The following is a 20382-nucleotide window of genomic DNA, read 5'->3' as shown; positions in this document are numbered from 1 at the left end:
TCGCCTCGTAAGAGCAGGAGCCCGTCCACCGGATGAGCTTCTTGGAGACGAGTCCCTGCGGATCCTTTGACCGGACGACCCTATACAGGCCATCTCGGTTGAGGCCCCCCGCGTTCGGGCAAGCGCCCGTCTCCAGATGATGGGTAACCCCGGTGGCGGTGGTGAACAGCCTTGGACAGAATGGGCACTACATGTCATCGCCTCTATGGCGGCGGGAATTGAGATGCTATGAATGCAGTGTGTAAGTCCATCACAAACGGCGTCGATCCGTGGCGCTGCATACCATCCTGATGTTGTTGTAGCTTTCGAAGCCGCGGCAGCATTCGTTGCAGTAGTAATGGTCCTCGTGTTCGTGCTGGACACACCGTTCCTCGGTTCGCCAGGTCAGGGAGCAACAGGAGCACGTGTACGGACGCTGCCAGTGGTCCGTGGCGTCCATGTGTTGATCGCAGGCCCTCCGGCTGCGAAACCATCTCGAGCACGTCTCGCACTCAAAGTCGGGCGGAGCGTGGCCGGTAGCGCGGCAATGGTTGTCCCTCGCCCGCCATCCCGCTGGGAAGGCCCTGCCGCATGTGCCACATTCGAAGTTGTCGTATCGCGGCGGCATGACTGGCGGATGGAACGGATGTGGTCGCAGCGGCGAGTGCTATGAGGCATGCAAATGTGGTCGTGGACGTGCTGTGCCAACGGACCATGCAAGACGCCGACGAGGGGGGATCGGCTTGGGCGCCACGCTGAAGACGAAGGGGGCGCAGGGGAACTCTGTTCTGTCCCAGAGGTTTATTTTACTGTCACACCATGACGAGGGGCGCATGAATCACCGCGTGAGAGGACGATAGTACGTAGTCGAGTCGCCATGAGCGCGCCTGGGGGGGAGGATCCCTGATGAGTGAGATGAGTTGGTGGCTGAATATCACTGCCAGACGGGACCCAGGGGACGGGAGGCACCTTAAAGTACGAAGTACTCAGAAGGCAAGGTGGTAAGTAGCCGAAAGTCGTAAGATCCATGTCGGCGATGCAAAAATACCAGCACCTTGATGTATCGTGCTACAATACACAAGGCAGTGCTCTCGGTACCTAGTATATAATACTAGAGGTACCTTAACTTAGTACAGGTAGTAAGGTACCCAAGAACCAGAGCAAGTCAGTCCCACGTGCCCCAGCTCAGGCACATGCACTTTATTGAGGCCTACGTACATTAGTACGCAAGGCAGGTAGGGCAGGTACCTACCAAGCCTAAAGTACCTTATTAGTAGGTACTAAGTAACGTTAGCAAACAACCGAACAAGCCCCCGCAGCTCCACCACCAGAGCTTGAGGAAATCCGCTGGCGGACCATTTGTCCATGCCACGTCAATGGATCCAGCAACCAAGTGCTCTCATAATTAGTATCCTCCCCAGCTTCCGCCGACACCGTTACCGTCGTCCACCACCACGTCGAGAGACAGCCAAATTAGGCCCCCAAGCCATGCCGTCCTGACCGCGCCTCTCGAACCCCGACGAGCGACCCGCCGCTGCACCGCAGACAGCTCGGCGTCATGGCCGAGACCCTCAGCGAGCTGCTCAAGCTCGAGCCCGCCCGGCAGGACACGACGACGCTGGCCTACCTGTCGCACCTCGCCGAGCTGCCCGTCGACGACCTTCGCTCCTCGGAGCCCCAGCGCCTCTCGCAGGCGTCTCATTCGCTGCTTCTCTCCGTGCAGGCGCTGTCCAAGAAGTCCCAGAAGCTTGTCGTCGAGTCGGCCGCCAGCCATGCCTCGCTGCGCCAGACCTTGCCGGCCATGGCCCAGAGCGCCAACGAGCTCGCCCAGGCCATCCCACGCCTCGACCGCGAGGCCGAGGCCTTCTCGGCTGCCTTTGGCAAGGCCGGCGAGAGCGCCCTCGTCGCCCGCCGGAAGCAGGCGTTGCGTTTGTTGCACAACTCGGAGCGCCTCGTCGATGTCATGGAGCTCCCGACCCTGCTCCAGTCAGCCGTCAAGGGGAGTCCCGCCGGCTACTCTTCCACCCTCGATCTCTACGCCCACGTCCGCCGTCTGGCCTCTCTCTACCCGACGTCTCCCCTCGTCTCCTCCGTTCTGTCCGAGGCAGACGCCGCCGTCCGCCAGATGGCTGCAGACCTCCTCGTGGCCCTCAAGGCGCCTGGCCTCAAGCTAGCCGCTGCCTTGCGCACCGTCGGCTGGCTCAAGCGCATCGTCCCCGACCTCGTCTCCGGTACCCCTGGCGACGACGCCCTCCCAGCGCTTTTTCTCGTCTGCCGCCTGACGACTCTCCTGACCACGCTTGCCGCCCTTGAGCCGCTGCGTGAGCTTGCCGACGACGAGCGCCTGCGCCAGGCTAAATCCGCCCAAGCCTGGTCGGGTGGCCAGCAGACGGAGCGCTATCTCAAGAGGTTCATCGAGGTGTTTCGCGAGCACAGCTTCGGTATCGTGTCCATGTCAAAGAGCGTCGATGCCAGTTTCGCCGCGCCGCCCGGCCTTTCTGTCGACGGCGATCCTCTGCGCACGCTGCCCTCGGCGCTGTCCACGCTGCCGCTGCACCTCGTCGACCTGTTGCTCGAGGCACTGCGTATCCATCTCCCCTCCGTCAGGGACCAGGCGTCACGCGACAGCATCATCACACAGGTCCTCTACTGTGCGGGCAGCCTGGGGCGGCTCGGCGCTGACTTCGGTATGCTTCTGGCCGTCATCGGCATCGACGAGTGGGCCGACCTTGTCAAGCGCCATCGACTTCTGGCAGGACGCCTCGAATCGGTCATAGGCGACTACCGTGGGCACGCGGCAGCACCCTCCTCGCCAGCTGCCGCCGCCACAAGTCGCTGAGCAGGACCGCGGGCGTGAGGGCTCCCACCGCTGTCCCGACCCTTCAAAGCTCTCGGCCCCAGACAGGTTGATCCCCGTCTCCGGCGCGCAGGAGCCTGCGTGCTCTTGCAGCCCAATGCAGTAGCCCGGGTGTTGCCCTTACATCTCTACAGTCTACAGACCTCGCCAGTGCACGTGTACGACCCCCCCCCCCCCCCCGCGGCGGAGAGGGGGTCCCGCCCGACGCCCGACGCCCTCCGTGCCGGGTCCGGGGAATGTCATTGATGAATCGGGCCTGGCGCTGATTGGTCCAAGGGATGCTCCGTCAGCAGATGCGAGGGGGCTCCACATATGCATACCTCAGGTTACCACCGTTTGTAGCTTGCATGCGTGCGTCATGCGTGCGAGTGGCAGCTTTCTTCCTTCGCGTTTACCCTCGTCGTCCAGTTCAGCAAGCACCGATCGCATAGCAACATCGGCCGGCATCGGCTCGCATCGCGTGTGGCCGGTCCCGCACACTGCAACAGATACTCGTCGGACCCATGAGCTCGACGCCATCAACCAGGCTGTCGCAGGCTGCACTGGAGTCTCCCCAAGGCGCGGTGGCCCCGTCCCTTGCTGCTGACGGCCGGCATCAACATGTCGCCGTACCCATGAGCGACGCCCGGGCACCCGCGCGGGCCAAGTCAGGTGAGTCGGCTCCCTCGCCACGGCGCTTCTACGTGGTCTCTTAGGCTAACTCCCTCGCCGAATTGGTTCCGCAGGGCGTCACTTCGTCTCGGGGCTTGGCTCCGGCATGGCATCAGCCGTCATCTTGCAGCCCCTCGACCTCTTGAAGACGAGGGTGCAGCAGTCAGGCCGCTCCTCGCTAACCGACTCTTTGCGCGAGATCCGGCAGTCGCCGCACCTGGTCCGAAGCCTGTGGAGGGGTACAATGCCCTCGGCCCTGCGCACCGGCTTCGGCTCCGCCCTGTACTTCACCTCCCTCAACGCCATCCGCCAGCGCGTGCAACAAGGCTCCATAGGAGCCCACGCGCAGAGCCAGAGCGGCTCTTCCGCTCTACCCTCGATATCAAACGCAGCCAATCTGGCCTCGGGCGCAATAGCCAGGACCTTTGCCGGCTTCGTCCTCATGCCGCTCACCGTTATCAAGGTGCGGTTCGAGTCGAATCTGTACTCTTATTCCTCCATTTGGGCCGCTGCCCGCGATATCCGTCGCGTGGATGGCGTGCGCGGATTCTTCTCCGGCTTCGGTGCCACGGCCATCCGGGACGCCCCGTACGCCGGCATGTACGTACTCTTCTACGAGATGCTCAAGACACGCCTCGGCGCCCTGGCATCGCCGCAGGAGGATGGCAGTCGCCAGCCCACCAGCATGAGAGCGTGGGTCGCGAGCTCTGTCAACTTCAGCTCGGCAATATTGGCTGGCGCAGCTTGCTCCGCCGTCTCCAATCCGTTCGACGCAGTCAAGACGAGGATACAGCTTCAACCCCGGCAATACCGGAACGTATTGCAAGCTGGCTACCGAATGGTTGCAGAGGACGGCTTCCGGTCTCTGTGGGATGGGCTGGCTCTACGAATGAGTCGCAAGGCCCTGAGTTCGGCCTTGGCATGGACTGTCTACGAGGAGCTTATCCGCAGGTAATCAGTGGGCGTCAAGATTCGTTCTTCTTTGTGCTCATGGTATATAAGACTAGACTTAAATCCAACTCATCATAACGAGACGTAACTGTCATGAAGCAAGGCGTGTTATTCGTAGCAGAAGGGGCGATGAACCGTTGCTATGTAGGTGGCAAAACAGAGCAAAACGACGAGGGGCAGCGAAGGCCAGAAATGAGGGTAACTGTTGGCCGGGAGGGGTGGCGTGTTCCCGGGCGCCATGGTGTCCGTCACATGTCCCTCACCAAAAGCCGTCATGTGCTGGGCAGAGCGTTACAGCATCTTCATGCCGGACGGCCCCCAGCGAGATACATGAGGAGCCCCGGGGACTTGCTCCTCTTGCGGTCGTGCTTCTTGCGGACCCATTCGAACTCGGGCTCTAGGTGACGGTGTTTTTTCTCCTCGATGAGAAGCGCGCCGCCGCTCGTGCGCCTCTCGCGGATCAGCCTTGTGTGCGTCCACAGCTCTTCCTGCTCCCATTCAGGCACCCACCGCTTGATCAGTAGATACTCGGGGTCCTATGCGGCTACAATCAGCGTCTTGGATCTCGCTAGGCAGGGCAGTGGCGCATGCGACGCCAAGTGAAGAGGAACGCGAGAGATCGCGGGCGGGGGCGCAACACTTACCGTGTCCACGTCAAATTCAACCCTGAACGTTCGCAGCGTCTCAATCGACAAATGCCGGCGCGCCATGCGTGTGTAGGTCGGGCGCCCGCCGGGCTGCGGTACTTCGGGGACCTTCTTCTTTTCAATGATGGCAGCAATGGCCTTCTCGTCCAGTCCCGACTTGATGAGGTCTTCCTGGAGGCGTCGCTTGTATTCTTTGTCGGCTTCCGCTTTTTGCTTGGCCTCCTTGGCGAGTCGGTCAGCCTCCGCCTTCTTGTAGCGCTCGACGGCCTCGGCGGCCTCCTTGTCTCGTCGCTTCTTTTGCTCGGCCGCCTCCTCCTCCTCCCTGAGGCGCTTCAGCTCCAGCTCCCGCTTGATACGCTTCTCGTCCTCGGCGCGAGCCTCCCGCTTCTTGATGTCGTCGAGTTCGCGCTTGGCACGCTGAAGCTCGGCCTCGTCCCGATACTCCTTGGCCAGGCGCCGCTCGTCCTTGTCGCGAGAATGAGCGAGGCGCATCTGCTCGAGCTCTCGGCGCGCCTGCTCGGCCTCCCACTCTTCGCGCGTCTTGTATGCAGACGAGCGCGACCGCGACCGCGAGCGAGAACCGGAGCTGTGGCGGTGGTGCCGACGTACCACCTGGCCACGGCGGCGGTGGTCGTCGTCATCGTCGGACGAATACTCGTTGTAAAAACGGTTGTTGATGATGACGGGGTTGGCCGGAGCAGGCTGCGGGGGGCTTGCGCGACGGTCGCGGGAGCGCGAGCGGGAACGGGCCACGACGGTGGTGTGCTGCTCCGGGACGAGATAGCTAGGGCCGGCGGGGACCCCATAGTAGCTCCGGGGTCGGGGCGGGCTCTGCACGTAGCGGACGGGACGGGGCGAATGCCCGCGGTGTCGGACGTGGATGTCGACGTCTTCGTCGTCGTCGTAGTAGCTACTCATGGTGGCCGGGTCGCTTCGATGGGCGGATTGGGCGCAGGGCGGGAAGAGCCGCAGTTTGGGCGGCAGGCGGACGGGAAGCTTGAAGTAAGGGGCCACACCCGACGCCGGCCTATCAGTGCCTCCACCAAAGACCAGCTAACGGGGTTTGGTGGTACTTGGATGGTTCAGATTCACACCGAGAGCGATAAGCCAGCAGATGGTCAAGAGGAGGAGAGAGAGAGAGAGAAAATTGCGGCCACAAAGCAAAGGGAGAGCGGACAAGGGTGGAGGGCGTGAGAGAGCGGGGGCGGCAGGCGGCAGACGTGAGGCTGGGAGCGTGGGCGGGCCAGGCGCTTTATGAATTTAATGGATTACGCGAGAGGGTACCTGGTACATGGGTTGGCCCGTCCGAGGGAGCATGGAAACCCGGAGCCTCTCAGGGCGTGGAGCCTCTGTAACAAAGGGGAGGGGGGTGAGCGAGAACCTGGAAGTGGGAGGGGGAAGGATGCGGCTGCGGATGCGGCTGCGGCTCCGAGCACAGGCGCCAGCCCGCCGGTCTGGTGCACCAACTCCCGGGCCGTTGCGTGCTACCAAATCACGGACGTGTACATGTTCTGTCCGTGCTAAGACGATGTCATTTACTGTCCTCCGAACAGTCCACCAAGTCGTCGGAGACAGGCTGGGGGCTGCAGGCCACCATAGCGTCAGGGAAGCGGGCGAGCGTAGGGCGGTCGAGCAGGCATGGCGATTCGGCATGGGGGGGCGTGGAGGCAGTCAGCAGCTTGGGTGGAAAGGGAAAGGACGGCAAAGGCGCCATTCGTAGGGCTGGAGGATGAGGAGGGGCGGGCGGGGAAGACGATTGGGGCGCCCGCGCATCCCAGAGGGGCAGCCGCTGGCCATCCTCGTCATCTCTCCTGGTGCATCCCATCAGCTGCTTTCGTTTCGCCGTCGTCGCTGGAGGTGGGGTGCGGCCCAGTCCAGTGCACAGCATCAAGCCACGGTACGTCGGCTGGTGAGGCGTTGGTGGCCCTCGCCTCCCCTTTCATCGCCGTTGCGTTGCTTGCAGCCTGTTGGGGGCGGTGCGGTGTCTCCGTCTTCTCTTTTGTGACTCTCTATCTGACGCACAACGTAAGTCGGTACAGTACACGTCCTCCACACTCTCCATGTCGAGGGAAGAAAGTTGTCGTCGGCTTTGTCCTCATCCTCCTCCTAGAATCCCGTCCCACAAGTGCTAGCACGTTTGAATCGTTGGCACATGCATGCTAGAGTCGGGACCTATCCTCGCCACAGCAGGACCCCGTCCATGATACCTCAAGTCAGTAGCAGCTCTGTGACGTTGCGTCTCGCAGATACAGGCAGACCGGTGCCGCAGGCAACCGTAGATGATGCGAATGTAGGTTAGGTGGGCTCTGAGCGGTCATTCCGGGTGTCGTGTCCGCAGTCCGAGGCGCTACACAGGCACGCGCTTCGTCTCGCAAACTGCGGCGACATCCCTGCCGGCAGGCGGCAACCCACGACGCAACAACTGCATGACGTGCTGGGATGCCGACGGCTTCCGTCGCCCGCAGCCCAAGGTCCTCGAGGGTGGGCTGATCGCCAGGGCGCGAATATTCTGGGCTCCCTCAGCGGCCACGCAGCATCTGCTCAATGTGCTCGCGGCTGTTCTTGTGCGTTGTCTCGAGATACAGTAGCCGCTGGTTGAGCTTGGTCACGTCGCTCTCGAGTTCCTTCGTCTGCCCCTCGAGTTTGTGACGCAGGTCCGGCAGCGGCACAGACGAGAACCTGTGGGCAATCAGCGTCCCGCACTCTGCCCGTGTGACTACCAACCTACATCTTGCCCACGCCTTCGTAGACGACGGCGTCATCGGATAGGCCGGCGAGCTCGCTGAGCGTCAGTCGCACCAGACGTTGCTCCCGCTGTTTCGACGTCATCTGCGTGCGGGCCAGTCCGATCTGCTGCTGGGCGACCGCCGCCTGCGCCTCGATCTCGCGGGCGAGCTGTACAGGTCCAAATGTGAGCTTTCGGGCCTTGTCGGGATCTCGGTCATGGGAGCACCGGTCGACGCACCTTGTGCAGCGCTTCGTTGGGAATCGACATGACGGGCAGGGTCGCAGCCTCGGGCGGTATGCCGGCAGATCTATATGCGGTGCCACAGCCTTTCGTGGCGGATGGGAACGTGCTGGCCTCGCGCGCGCGTGGTTTGGGTGACGTGGGATGAGATGATCTGCGCAGCTCGGGAGGAAGCTCTTGTGCAGGAATGTCGCTTGGCTTGCCAGGGCAGCCTTGGCAGGGCCTGCCCCAGGTGGCACTGCTGGAAATGGAATGGGCGGGGGCGGGGCCGGCGGTGAGAATTCCGACACCCCCACCCATGAAGACCAGCTACCCTAGACAATTCGCGAGTCGGACGGGCCTGCAGACTTATAAATTCACCTCCACCCCGTTCGTCATCGGACGAGGTTTGCTTCGTTGGACGCGTCGCGGCATCGGTACTGTTCCCCGCCTCATTGACGCTATGCAAAACATGCTACAGCCGACGCATGCCTCCATATGCCTTGACGCCCTGCTGGCGTGACTCGACAGCTCAACGGCCTTTCTCGGCCGGGACACCGTCAGACGCAACGCGAGGGCGCCGGCAGACCAACTCCGACCCGTACACCTTCGCGGACGACCGTGTGCAGCTGCATGGCCAGGTCCGGGGCGATGCGTCGCGAAGCCTGCAACAACCGAGCCCGACCCGAGACGCCTTGGCCCGGCTCATGAGCGCTTCGCCTTCGTACCACCTCGCTCGACTTGCCGCACCACAGGGATGGAGAGTAGCAACCTGGGCCACAAGAGCTGGTACTCGTCAGAGTGACCAGACAGGCAGTGCCTCAGCCAAATCCCCCACGTGATGTAGTAGTACGCTGTTTTACCCGCGCTGTTAGCCGCATCGCGGAACGGGATCCGGAATCACAAGTGGTCAAGTTACCTCCTGGCACGGCTGTTAGTTGGTCTGGCCACGTCCTCGCATCCAGCTCTGGCGAGCAACTCACCTAGTCCTGTCATCAGATGCCACCACGCATGCCCCTCGAGCAAAACGGCCCAGGGCAAGCCCACTGCCCGCCGCCACCTCCTGAGCTGGTTGCAGAAGATGTTGTCCAGGTTCCATATCGCGAACCCTGCTACAAAAACCGTGAGCCCTATCACGGGTGGCCAACGTGTCAGCACCGAATTAGCCACTGGCGCGGCGCCATCCATGGATCCTTCTCACCTGTCGCCACAAGCACCCACATGGTCTTCATCTGCCGGCGTGACTGCGCCGCATCCCGTCCCTGGAGCACAGGCCGTACCTGCCTTTCCATAACCCATATGCTTCGGAACACGACCGTCGCAGTCAACGCCGCGTACACTACCTGGTGAAACACGGGATCCTTGGTGATGTGATAATAAGCCTGCGACCATTTAGAATCCCCAGGCCGGAATGGCGGGCCCGAGGGCAACACATACCGTGATGGACCCCGCCAACGACAACAAGCTTACACCGAGCAGGGTCGAGAAGGCCCGAGAGCGCGAGTAGGAGAAGCTGGCGTACATCATGAGGCAGGTAGTGTAGATCATGGAGAGCTCATCTACCAGCTGCATCGGATCTATCGATCGACTTTCAGTTGCCTGTTCATTCATACACTTTGGGCTTTATGCCACCACGAGAGCACTTACACTTGAGAGTCGCGTGGAAGAGGATGGACCCGAGCCCGACCACGATATAGCCCAGGTACGCCAGCAGGAATATATTCGCATGCGACTCCTGGATGCAGTTGCGGATTCCGCTTACTCCCAGCCATAGGAACAAGCCATTCGTCACCGTCTGTACCGCGATCAGCTTCTGCATGACGCGGGCTCTCACGTATGCATAGTCGCCTCACATTGCAGAGCTCCGCGCAGTAAAACGACAATGCGTAGTCCTTTGGACCGTCGTCAGCAACCCCGAGAACGACGATGTGTCTGCTCCGGGCGATCCGGCTCACCGCACCTCTTCACAAAAGTTCAGCGTCGACGTTTGCTTGCCCCAGAAACCAGAGCCGTGGTCCGGGTACGGCGCCCGAAGGCCACGTAGGAGATCTGCCACCGTCATGGCAGTCAAAGAACTGTATCCAACACGACACACGCAAGGAAAGAAGAGTGCACAGGTGAAGCGTGCTATGATGTCGATTTAAACTCATGGCCACGTACGTGACGATTGCTAAACGTCCAGTCATTGTTTTTACTATCCGCGCCGGCCGCTCCAGCGCTCGTGACATTATGTCATTGTACCGCATGTCTAAGAGCCCATGGGCGTACAGGGTCCGTGCAATATTATGTCAGCGCAGCTGCCCGTCACTAAACTATAGTGGCTAGAGCGCTAAACTGCCCGCTGTAAACTGCCTGTAAAGCTAGGCTGCTTATAGCTAGGCTGCCTCTATGCTAGAATGGATACTTGCTGGATTGACTGCTTGCTGGATTAACTGCTTGCTGGATTAACTGCTTGCTGGATTAACTACTTACTAGTTTAACTACTTATTAATATAATACGCTAGCTTTAATATATAAGAGCCGGCTAGGCTATTAATATTAAATAAGAGTAGCTATTTAAATACTACCTGTTTTTTATTTAGATACTAGACTTAATATTAAGCTTACTAAAAGAGGTAAATATAATATACTATAATAGGGCTTATTAAACTAGCTTACTATAATAGCCTTAAATATAGTAATTAATTAGTCGTAATACCTTTAATTATATAATACCTTTAATTATATAATACCTTTAATTATATAATACCTTTAATTATATAATACCTTTAATTATATAATACCTTTAATTATATAATACCTTTAATTATATAATACCTTTAATTATATAATACCTTTAATTATAGAGTAGTCTTATTTTTATATACGTATTTCTCTATTTTTATATAACTCCGCTACTAAGGCCCGTATAGCTACTAAGAGCCCTTATTACGAGCGCTAAAAATAGGCCTGCTAGGGTATTATAGTACTAGTCTAGCGGCCTATATACGTAGCCCGCTATAATAACTAAAGGCATCGTAGGCTACTAGGCTATAGTAAGTAATTAAAGCTATCGCAGGCTACTAGGCTATAGTAGGTAATTAAAGCTATCGCGGGCTATTAGGCTACGCGGGCTATAGCGTAATTAAAGGTATCGCGGGCTATACGAGCTATAGCGTAATTAAGGCTATCGCGGGCTATAACGCAATTAAAGCTATCGCGGGCTGCCGGGCTAGGAGCCTAATAGTATAGTACTATAGCCTAGTCTTAGCTATATAACGTATATAAAAATAGAGAAATACGTATATAAAAATAGGACTACTCTAATTATATAATACCTTTAATTATATAATACCTTTAAGCTATTATTATAGCTTAATAGCTACCGCTACTTTAAGGTATCTTAAGCTCGTAATATTTAAATAGAAAATAAGTAATATTTAAATAATATATCTTTATTAAATATACTATAAGGAAGTAAAATAAGGTTTTATAATCTTATTGCTTATATATATATAATATCCCTTTTTATAAAGCTTAATAGTTTATAGAGTCTTTATAGCTAACTTAAGTTTAATAGCTATTATAGCTTAAATTTATATTTAAAATAAAAATATAAATTATTATAAGATTTAATACTTTTAATTATATTATTAAATTATAATATAATTAAGGGGATAACTTTATAAAAGTTAAGGTAATATTAAGAGGTCTTTAATAATATAAATCTTATCTTTATTATAATAAAAAGGTATATAAAAGTCTCTTATATAACTAAAATATAATATATAGTTAATATATAGCTATATAAGCTATATATAAATATATAAAATATATTATTATAAAGTTTATATAAATAAATATTTATTTAATATATATTAATTTTTATATATATTAAGTAAATATTTATTTAAAAACTTTATTATAATAAATAATTTATTATATTAATAAGTAATTTATTATATTATTAAATAGTTTATTATATTAATAAGTAATTTATTATATTATTAAATAGTTTATTATATTAATAAGTAATTTATTATATTATTAAATAGTTTATTATATTAATAAGTAATTTATTATATTATTAAATAGTTTATTATATTAATAAGTAATTTATTATATTATTAAATAGTTTATTAAATTAATATTTATTATTTTTAGCTAGACTTAAAGTTATTAATTTAATATAAAGTTAGCTATATTATATAAAGCTATATTAAAATATATTTAATTATAACTATATTAAATTTAATTATAGCTATATTAAATAAAGCTAAATTTAGCTCTTTTTAGCTATATTAATTAATATTAAATTAATAAAGATATTATTAAACTAAAAGCTAAGTTTATTTAATAAAATATATTATTTAGATATTACCCCTTTATTATTTAAATATTAGCTCCTTTATATTAAAGCGCTATTAAGCTATTTAGCCGCGCGATAGACTAAGGTCTATTATATAAATTCTCTTAGTTTATATAAAATAATTAATATATAGCTATATAGACTATATAAAAGGATATAAAAAATATATTCTTATATAATATATATAAATATACTATATAATATATTATATAACTATATATATATATACTATATAGCTATTTATTTAGAAAACATTACTTTTAGGTATAATAAAAAGGTCTATAAGAGCCTTTTATATTACTAAAATATAAAGTATCCTTATCTCTATATATATATTTCTCTATTTTTATATAAGTCTACTTCTACCCCTATCTATTACGGCTAGGCCCTATAACTAAAATTATATATTACGCTATAGACCTATTAGATAGTCTTAATACTATAATAAAGGACCTATATTAATAGTAATATAAGAGGAAATATAGATATTATAGAAAGAGGTCTATTATATTTAGAGAACTACTATTTACCTATGCGTATATCTCTATTTGCTTACGCCGCGTACGGTATATAAGCCTACCGCCGGGCCGCCGCAGCCTAGCAGCCTAGCAGCCCGCGCTGCCTTTAATTACTGCAATAGCCGCGCAACCCGCGATACCTTTAATTACTATAGCAGCCGCGTAGCCCGCGATACCTTTAATTGCCCGTATAGCCTAGCAGCCTAGCAGCCCGCGATGCCGTTAATTGTCGCTATAGCCTAGCAGCCCGCGATACCTTTAATTGCCCGTGTAGCCTAGCAGCCTAGCAGCCCAGCAGCCCGCGATACCTTTAATTACTGCCGCAGCCCGGTAGCCGTGATAGCTTTAATTATTGCTAGCCCGCTAGGTTGCTAGCCCGCTAGGTTATTAGCCTGCTAGGTTACTAGCCTGCTAGGTTACTAGCCTGCTAGGTTACTAGCTTACCGCGACCGCGGATATAAGCCGTATAACTATAACTATAGAGATATGCTATTTAGACATTACCGCTTTACTATTCAGACATTAACTCCTTTATGCTAAAGGTCCGCTAATAGCCCGCTAAGCTGCCTAGCCGCGTAGTAAGTAGTTTCGGGAGGGGGCGCATTATATCTAAGCGGCCTAACTACGCACGAAGAGGTATAGTTAAGGGCATAGTTAAGGGTATAGTTAAGGGTATAATTAAGGGCATAGTTAAGGGCGTAGTTAAGGGCGTAGTTAAGAGTATAGTTAAGGGCGTAGTTAAGGGCGTAGTTAAGGGCGTAGTTAAGGGTATAGTTAAGGGTATAGTTAAGGGCAGGTATATATAGTTAAGAGCGTAGCTTAATAGATACTTAAGGTAGAAATAATAGATAGCTTATATCGCTTACGTAAGTAATAGTATTACTATAGGTAAGGTAGCTATAATACTATTAATAATACTAAGGTACTTACTAGCTAGCTAGCTATAATAGCTTACTATAGCTACTTATAACTAATAGCTTATATATAAGTGCTTAATATATATATAAAAACGGTATAGGCTACTAAGAGGACTCGAACCGCGGCTAGTTTAATATACTATTTAACCTATCTATTTATAGCTAATAGCTATAAGGAAATAGTATTAAGAATAGCAATAAAAGTCGTTTTTACTAGCTATATAGCGATAACCTTATAACCCTATAGCCCTTATAGCCCCTTTATAGCCTAACCTTTTAAAGAGGGCTAAAAAGAGATATTAAATAGGTATAAAAACCTAATTAATAAAAGTATTTAGCTTAAAATACGCTATTATTACTAGGCTAGTTTATTAGCTATCTTAATAATATATTAAGTTCTAGCTATTTAATCTAACGATAGATAATTATATGCCTTAAGCTTAATTACTATCCTATAAGCCTATATATACCTTAAAGTTATAAAGATTAATTATTATAGCTATTCTATACTTCTCTAAAAATATATTAAAGACTAATTAATATTATCGTAAGGTATAATAATTAACGAAAGTCTTAACTACTAAACTAAACGACTCCTTTTAAAGACTATTAAAATTGCCTTAAATAGTAATAATATATTTAATTATTTAACTATATAAAGGTTATACTATATAGACTAGCGTAAGCAGGCTAGTTTAACTGGCGTAGGTAGGCTAGTTTAACCGGCATAGGTAGGCTAGTTTAACTAGCGTAAGCAGGCTAGTTTAACTAGCGTAAGCAGACTAGTTTAACTAGTATAGGCAGGCTAATATAACTATATATATAATTAACGCAGGCAGGCTAGTTTAACTAGCGTAAGTAGGCTAATATAACTATATATATAATTAATATAGGCAGGCTAGTTTAACCGGTATAAATAGGCTAATATAACTATATATATAACTAATATAAGTAAGCTAGTTTAATTACGACTAAGGCTAATATAAGTAGACTAACTTAAATATAATTAAGTATATCTATATTAATTTAATAATAGATAATCTAATATTAATATAATAGAATATAAAAAGAATAAATATAATATAAGCTTAATAAAAGACCTTAATAATATATCCCTTTATATTACTAATAGTATTAATATAAATCCTTAACTTAAGTCCTTTAGTCTACCTATATATATTAACGCTATTGAGGAGGTAAAGGTAATAGCAATAAAGGCATAAGAGGTATAATAAGGTATAGGCTAGCTATTTTCGCCTTTAATCTCTTTTACTTTATAAAAGCTCGTTATCCTATAGAGACGCCTTTATATATTAAACTTAGCTCCTAGCCCGCTATAATATAGGAGATCTACGCTAATAAGAGATTAAGGAATAGCATCTTAAGCGATAGTAATAGTAGCGGTAGTAATAACTAAGGTTAGAGCTATATTAACGGTAGTAATAATAATCGAGAACGAATATCCTACGTTATAGACTCCTTATCTATTATAGTCCCTTTAGTTAAGAGAGGAAGCTATAATAATAAGAGATTAAGCTAAGTCTTTTAAAGTAGCGATAGTAATAATAGCGATAGGAAAGGTCGATCTAAGGGTCTTAAGATAGGCGCTTATTAATAAGTACTTACTAAGCGTAAAGAAGATCGTAATATAAGAGAAATCGGCTTTATTAATAGTAATATTATATAGTAAGAGTAAGGTTTTTACTTACTTATAGAGTTATATTTACTACCTTATAGCATTAAATATTCTTAGTTAAAGATAGACTTTAATAAGCGGTAGCTTTAAAGGAATAATTAAAAAAAGAAAATAAGATCTTATTATTAAATTATTAATAAGCTAGTTTATATCTATAATAGCCTAAAGAATCTATATTTCTATTAGCTTAACGAAACGATATAATACTTAATTATAGTATAAATAATAAGCGAATAGAAGTCGCTATTAAGTAATATAATATAATCGTTAAAGGTATAATATAGTAAGAATTTATATATAATTAATAGGAAATTTATATTAGCGATTAAGATTACTTTAAGCTATTAAGTAATTAATTTTATTTTAAGGATTTATATACTTTAGAAATATTATAGGCTCTTAAAAAAGAGGCTATTTAATGCCCTATTATTATATATATATTTATGCTTTACTTATTAAAAGTCTATTACTTATGCCTAAAGTATAGTAATCGTAATAAAGTAACCTATATCTTATCTTTAATAAGCGGATTAGATCTAAGGTTAAATCGAGGCTTACTTACTTAAAAGCTAGACTTTTAGTATATTATCTCCTATCGCTACCCTCCTTTTATCTTCTTCTTTATCTATAAGCTTAAAGGCTACTATAATATATATTAGCTTTATAGCTTATTAACTTTAAACTATAAATAGCCTTAATAGAAGCTAAGGTTTAGATAGGTAGCTCTATAGCCTAGATCTTAACTTAGGTATTAAGTAAGTAATAATAATTAAATATATTAAGGGTATTAATTAAGCTACTCTTAATAACTTAAGCTAGGCTACTCTTAATAGCTTAAGCTAGATTACTCTTAATGGCAATAAGGGCGTTAATTAAGCTACTTTTAATAGCTTAAGCTAGATTGCTCTTAATAGCGATAAAGGTATTAATTAAGCTACTCTTAATAGTATTAAGGGCGTTAATTAAGCTACTCTTAATAGCTTAAGCTAGATTACTCTTAATAGCGATAAGGGCGTTAATTAAGCTACTCTTAATAGTATTAAGGGCATTAATTAAGTTACTCTTAATAGCTTAGACTAGACTATTCTTAATGGTAATAAAGGCGTTAATTAAGCTACTCTTAATAGCTTAAGCTAGACTATTCTTAATAATAACGAGGGCATTAACTAAGCTACTCTTAATAGCATTAAGGGCGTTAATTAAGCTACTCTTAATAGTATTAAGGGCGTTAATTAAGCTACTCTTAATAACTTAGACTAAACTACTCTTAACGGTAATAAAGGCATTAACTAAGCTACTCTTAATAGCGATAAGGGTATTAATTAAGCTACTCTTAATATCGCTATAATAATCGCTATATATATAAAGTAAAAGGCTTAGCTAAAACTTTAAGTACTATAAGCAATAAGATATTACTATTCTAGACCCTTTTTAGCTAGCTATATTAAGATTATATAACTATAAGTTCTTAAATCTAGAGAAATAAGTCTTTTAGTAGCTTCTTAAGCTATTAATAAGAGATTATATTAGCTTTCTTAAGTATTATCTTAAAAGTAAGCCGCTATTCGATAATATATATATATAGTAAGCTATATTAATACGTAAAGTTACCTATATATTTTAGTAATAAATCGGACTATTAATAGTAACTAGCTTAATTCTATATAGTAATTAATAGTATTAAGAGTAAATTAACTATATAGTATTATATAATACTATAAGGTTAACGTTCCTAAGCTATTCCTACTTTTTATAGCGATCTTAAAGCTTTATTACCTACCTCGCCGCTCCTTAAATATACTTTAGCTAATAGTCTTTAACTATTATAGTAATCCCCTCGAAGATATAGAGGAGATCTACTTTACTAGACTATATATAAGACTTAATAGTCTTATAAAAGCTTTTTACTAAACTATTAATATACTAGCTAAAGTTTCGATACTTATTAATATAATATTTTACTTATTACTCCTATAAGGGTATATATTCCTTAATAATATACTAAAGGACGCTACGTTAATAAGGTAAATATACCTCCTTTATAGCTTATTATATAATAATAAAGTTATCCTTAATATAGGTAAAGATAACTTATTTCTAAGTATTATATATCTTATTAGCTATTTATATAAGCTTATTAATAAGTAATAATATTAACCTTTAGTCTATTTCTTCTAGAAGGAGTATTATATTAATATAATCGCGCTTATTATTAATATTAATAATAAAGTTAGTATCGAAATCGCTATCGATATTTAAGTCGCTATCTCTATTCTTAAAATGCTTATAGATCCTAGCCTTAATATTAATATTAATATAAAAGATATAGAATTATTACTATAATATAAGAAAATAGTCCTATAATATATTCTTTAAGGTAGTCTCTTTATTTATAATAATAACCTTTAGCTATAATACCTTAATTATTTCCTAGATATTATTAAGTTATTAATAGAGCTATTAATAGCCCTCTTCCTTTTTAATATTAATAAAGCTAAAGGCAGAGTTAATAAAGCTATACTAATCTATAATATTAATAATTTAAAAGAGATATAGCTTATATCGATTTATATTATATATATTATCGAGACTAAAGACCTTAAGAAACTTCTTTTATATCTCTTTATACTAAAGATAAGTTTATATAATAGCTTTAATATATTACTTATTATTATACTTAATAAAGTACTTTAGCTCTAGCAAATTTAATATACCTTAAAGTATCTAGATAAATACTTAAGCTACTATTAAATTAATAAGTACTTATAGTCTAATTCTTTAATAGTTATTATATATATCTTAGATATAGAAATATATCTTATATAGCTTTTCGTACTTTAAATAGTTATAAATATATATACTTATAGCCTATATAGTAATTATAGCTATCTTTATTAGATCTTACTCTATAAGCTTTTATTTTATAATTTATTAATAGTAAATATTATAAGTTAATAGATTAAGTAATAGTTTATAGTTATATTAGCTATAATAGATATAATAATATTATTTCTAGCCTATCGCTTTATTAGCCTTATAGATAATAATATATAAGTAATTAATACGCTATAATATAGGCTATTAGACCTTAATACTTATTAAGGTATATTTCTTACCTTAATTATAGATAAAGCGGATATTTATAGCTATTATTATACTATAAGTAAAAGTATATAAGCCTTAGCTAGATCTAATAATAAGGCCTATACTATTTTTATAATAGAAACCTTATAGGTAGTTAAGTATCTCGATATATATATTAAAGAGAGGTAATAATAATATTAGCGAAAGTAAGATCTTCTTTATTATATAGTCTAAATCGATTATAATAATAAGCCTCTTATTATTAATATTATTAGTAATAAGTTTATTAATAATAAAAGGATCTAGATTATCATTAATAAAGGGATCTAGATCGTTATTAATAAAGGGATCTAGATCGTTATTAATAAAGGGGTCTAGATCGTTATTAATAAAGGGATCCTTATTAATAATATCGCTAATAGCGAGCTCTTTATAAGTAAGCTAATTAGTTTTAAAGGGATCTAAGTTAATAGGCTCGTCGCTAGCTTTATATATAGTATATATAACGTTATATTTACTAATAAGGTTAGATTTAAAGGTAATATTAATAGCCTTAAATTTAAGAATAATACTTAGTTCCTTAATAACTTAATAAGTAAGTAAATTAAGTAAAGATAAAGAAATAGCTTTAGAGTTATTAATACCCTTAGATATAAGAATAATACTTAATTCCTTAGTAATTTAATAAATAAGTAAATTAAGTAAATTAAGTAAAGAGAGAGATAAGGCCTTTAATAGCGTATTAAGGATATTAATTAAGTTAATTTAAAGAGGTAAATAAGGAAGTATCTTAAAAGGATTATTACTTATTAAGTTAATAATCTTAATATCTACTTAATTAGCTATATTAACGCTAGCTTATAAGAGTATAATATTATTAATATTACTTATACCTTATAGAAGATTTATATTATCTATAATACTTATTATATCTCTTACTCTATATTACTTAATTATTTATTATTTAATACTTATTATTTATTACTTATTATTTATTGCTTATTACTTATTACTTATTACTTACTCTCTATACTATTTATCCCTTACTTATATCTTATATATTTAAATTTAATAATATATATACTTTTAATTAACTTAGAGAAAAGTTTAATATATTATATAAAAGGTTTAATAATATAAAGTTTAACTTACGTTCCTATAGACCCTTAGCGTTATACTTACTATTTAAGTAAGACTTATATCTAAAGATAGTATTACTTAAAGATCTTTTACTAGTCTAGATAGCCTTAAATATATCTATATCTTTATCGTTCCTATTTTAATAGCGGTAATAGCCTTAGCCTTAATAGCGGCAATAATAGCCCTTTTAAAGGCAGCCTTAATAATAATAGTAATAACTTAAAGCTATAGCATTAAAAGTCTATATTAATATCCCGATTTTAAGGTAGCTTAATATAGACGTATATAGATAGCTATAGCTCTATAAGTAATAAAGGAAGCTTATCTTAACTCTATAGTAGTTAAGGGAGTTAGATCTTTAATTAGAGCCCTTAACTTAAAGCTCTATATTTATATCGAGAAAGTACCTATAGTAATAATAAGAGGTAAAAATAAAGTATAGTTAATATATATAGTTAAGGGGGTAGGAACTATAATATTAGCTATAAAAAAAGACGAAATCGCTAAGGCTATAATTATAGTTATAATTACTATTATTACTATTATTATTATTATTATTACTAGCATTACTTAGCTTTATAACGAGACTATAATAAGCGATATAGCGGTAATAGCGGTAAAGGAGGTAGGCTACTTACTTTAATAAA

At 43.9% G+C, this 20382-nt stretch overlaps 5 protein-coding genes across 5 annotated transcripts; 2 read left to right on the top strand and 3 right to left on the bottom strand.

The window, feature by feature from the left end:
* Positions 1–1537: 1537 nt before the first annotated feature.
* Positions 1538–2818, top strand: PLICBS_006903 (uncharacterized protein; the record flags this gene model as incomplete). The annotated part of the gene is made up of 1 exon (XM_018320285.1): positions 1538–2818. The coding sequence occupies one exon, from the start codon at positions 1538–1540 to the stop codon at positions 2816–2818; it is 1281 nt and encodes a 426-aa protein (XP_018180182.1).
* Positions 2819–3450: 632 nt separating this feature from the next.
* On the top strand, positions 3451–4442 carry PLICBS_006902 (uncharacterized protein; the record flags this gene model as incomplete). Its single annotated transcript, XM_018320284.2, has 2 exons — positions 3451–3487; positions 3562–4442. 2 exons carry the CDS (start codon positions 3451–3453, stop codon positions 4440–4442), a joined length of 918 nt encoding a protein of 305 aa, XP_018180181.2.
* Positions 4443–4740: 298 nt separating this feature from the next.
* Positions 4741–6003, bottom strand: PLICBS_006901 (uncharacterized protein; the record flags this gene model as incomplete). Its single annotated transcript, XM_018320283.1, has 2 exons — positions 4741–4974; positions 5083–6003. 2 exons carry the CDS (start codon positions 6001–6003, stop codon positions 4741–4743), a joined length of 1155 nt encoding a protein of 384 aa, XP_018180180.1.
* A 1601-nt stretch (positions 6004–7604) lies between these two features.
* On the bottom strand, positions 7605–8080 carry PLICBS_006900 (uncharacterized protein; the record flags this gene model as incomplete). Its single annotated transcript, XM_018320282.1, has 3 exons — positions 7605–7764; positions 7814–7980; positions 8051–8080. 3 exons carry the CDS (start codon positions 8078–8080, stop codon positions 7605–7607), a joined length of 357 nt encoding a protein of 118 aa, XP_018180179.1.
* A 657-nt stretch (positions 8081–8737) lies between these two features.
* On the bottom strand, positions 8738–10094 carry PLICBS_006899 (uncharacterized protein; the record flags this gene model as incomplete). The annotated part of the gene is made up of 7 exons (XM_065601082.1): positions 8738–8886; positions 8937–8954; positions 9234–9414; positions 9470–9609; positions 9680–9827; positions 9886–9924; positions 9993–10094. 7 exons carry the CDS (start codon positions 10092–10094, stop codon positions 8738–8740), a joined length of 777 nt encoding a protein of 258 aa, XP_065457154.1.
* Between the last annotated feature and the right edge of the window lie 10288 nt (positions 10095–20382).

The sequence above is a fragment of the Purpureocillium lilacinum genome (assembly GCF_023168085.1).
Source record: "Purpureocillium lilacinum CBS 284.36 DNA, scaffold_5, whole genome shotgun sequence".
Lineage (NCBI taxonomy): Eukaryota > Fungi > Ascomycota > Sordariomycetes > Hypocreales > Ophiocordycipitaceae > Purpureocillium > Purpureocillium lilacinum.
This window is presented reverse-complemented; position numbering and strand designations above follow the sequence as displayed.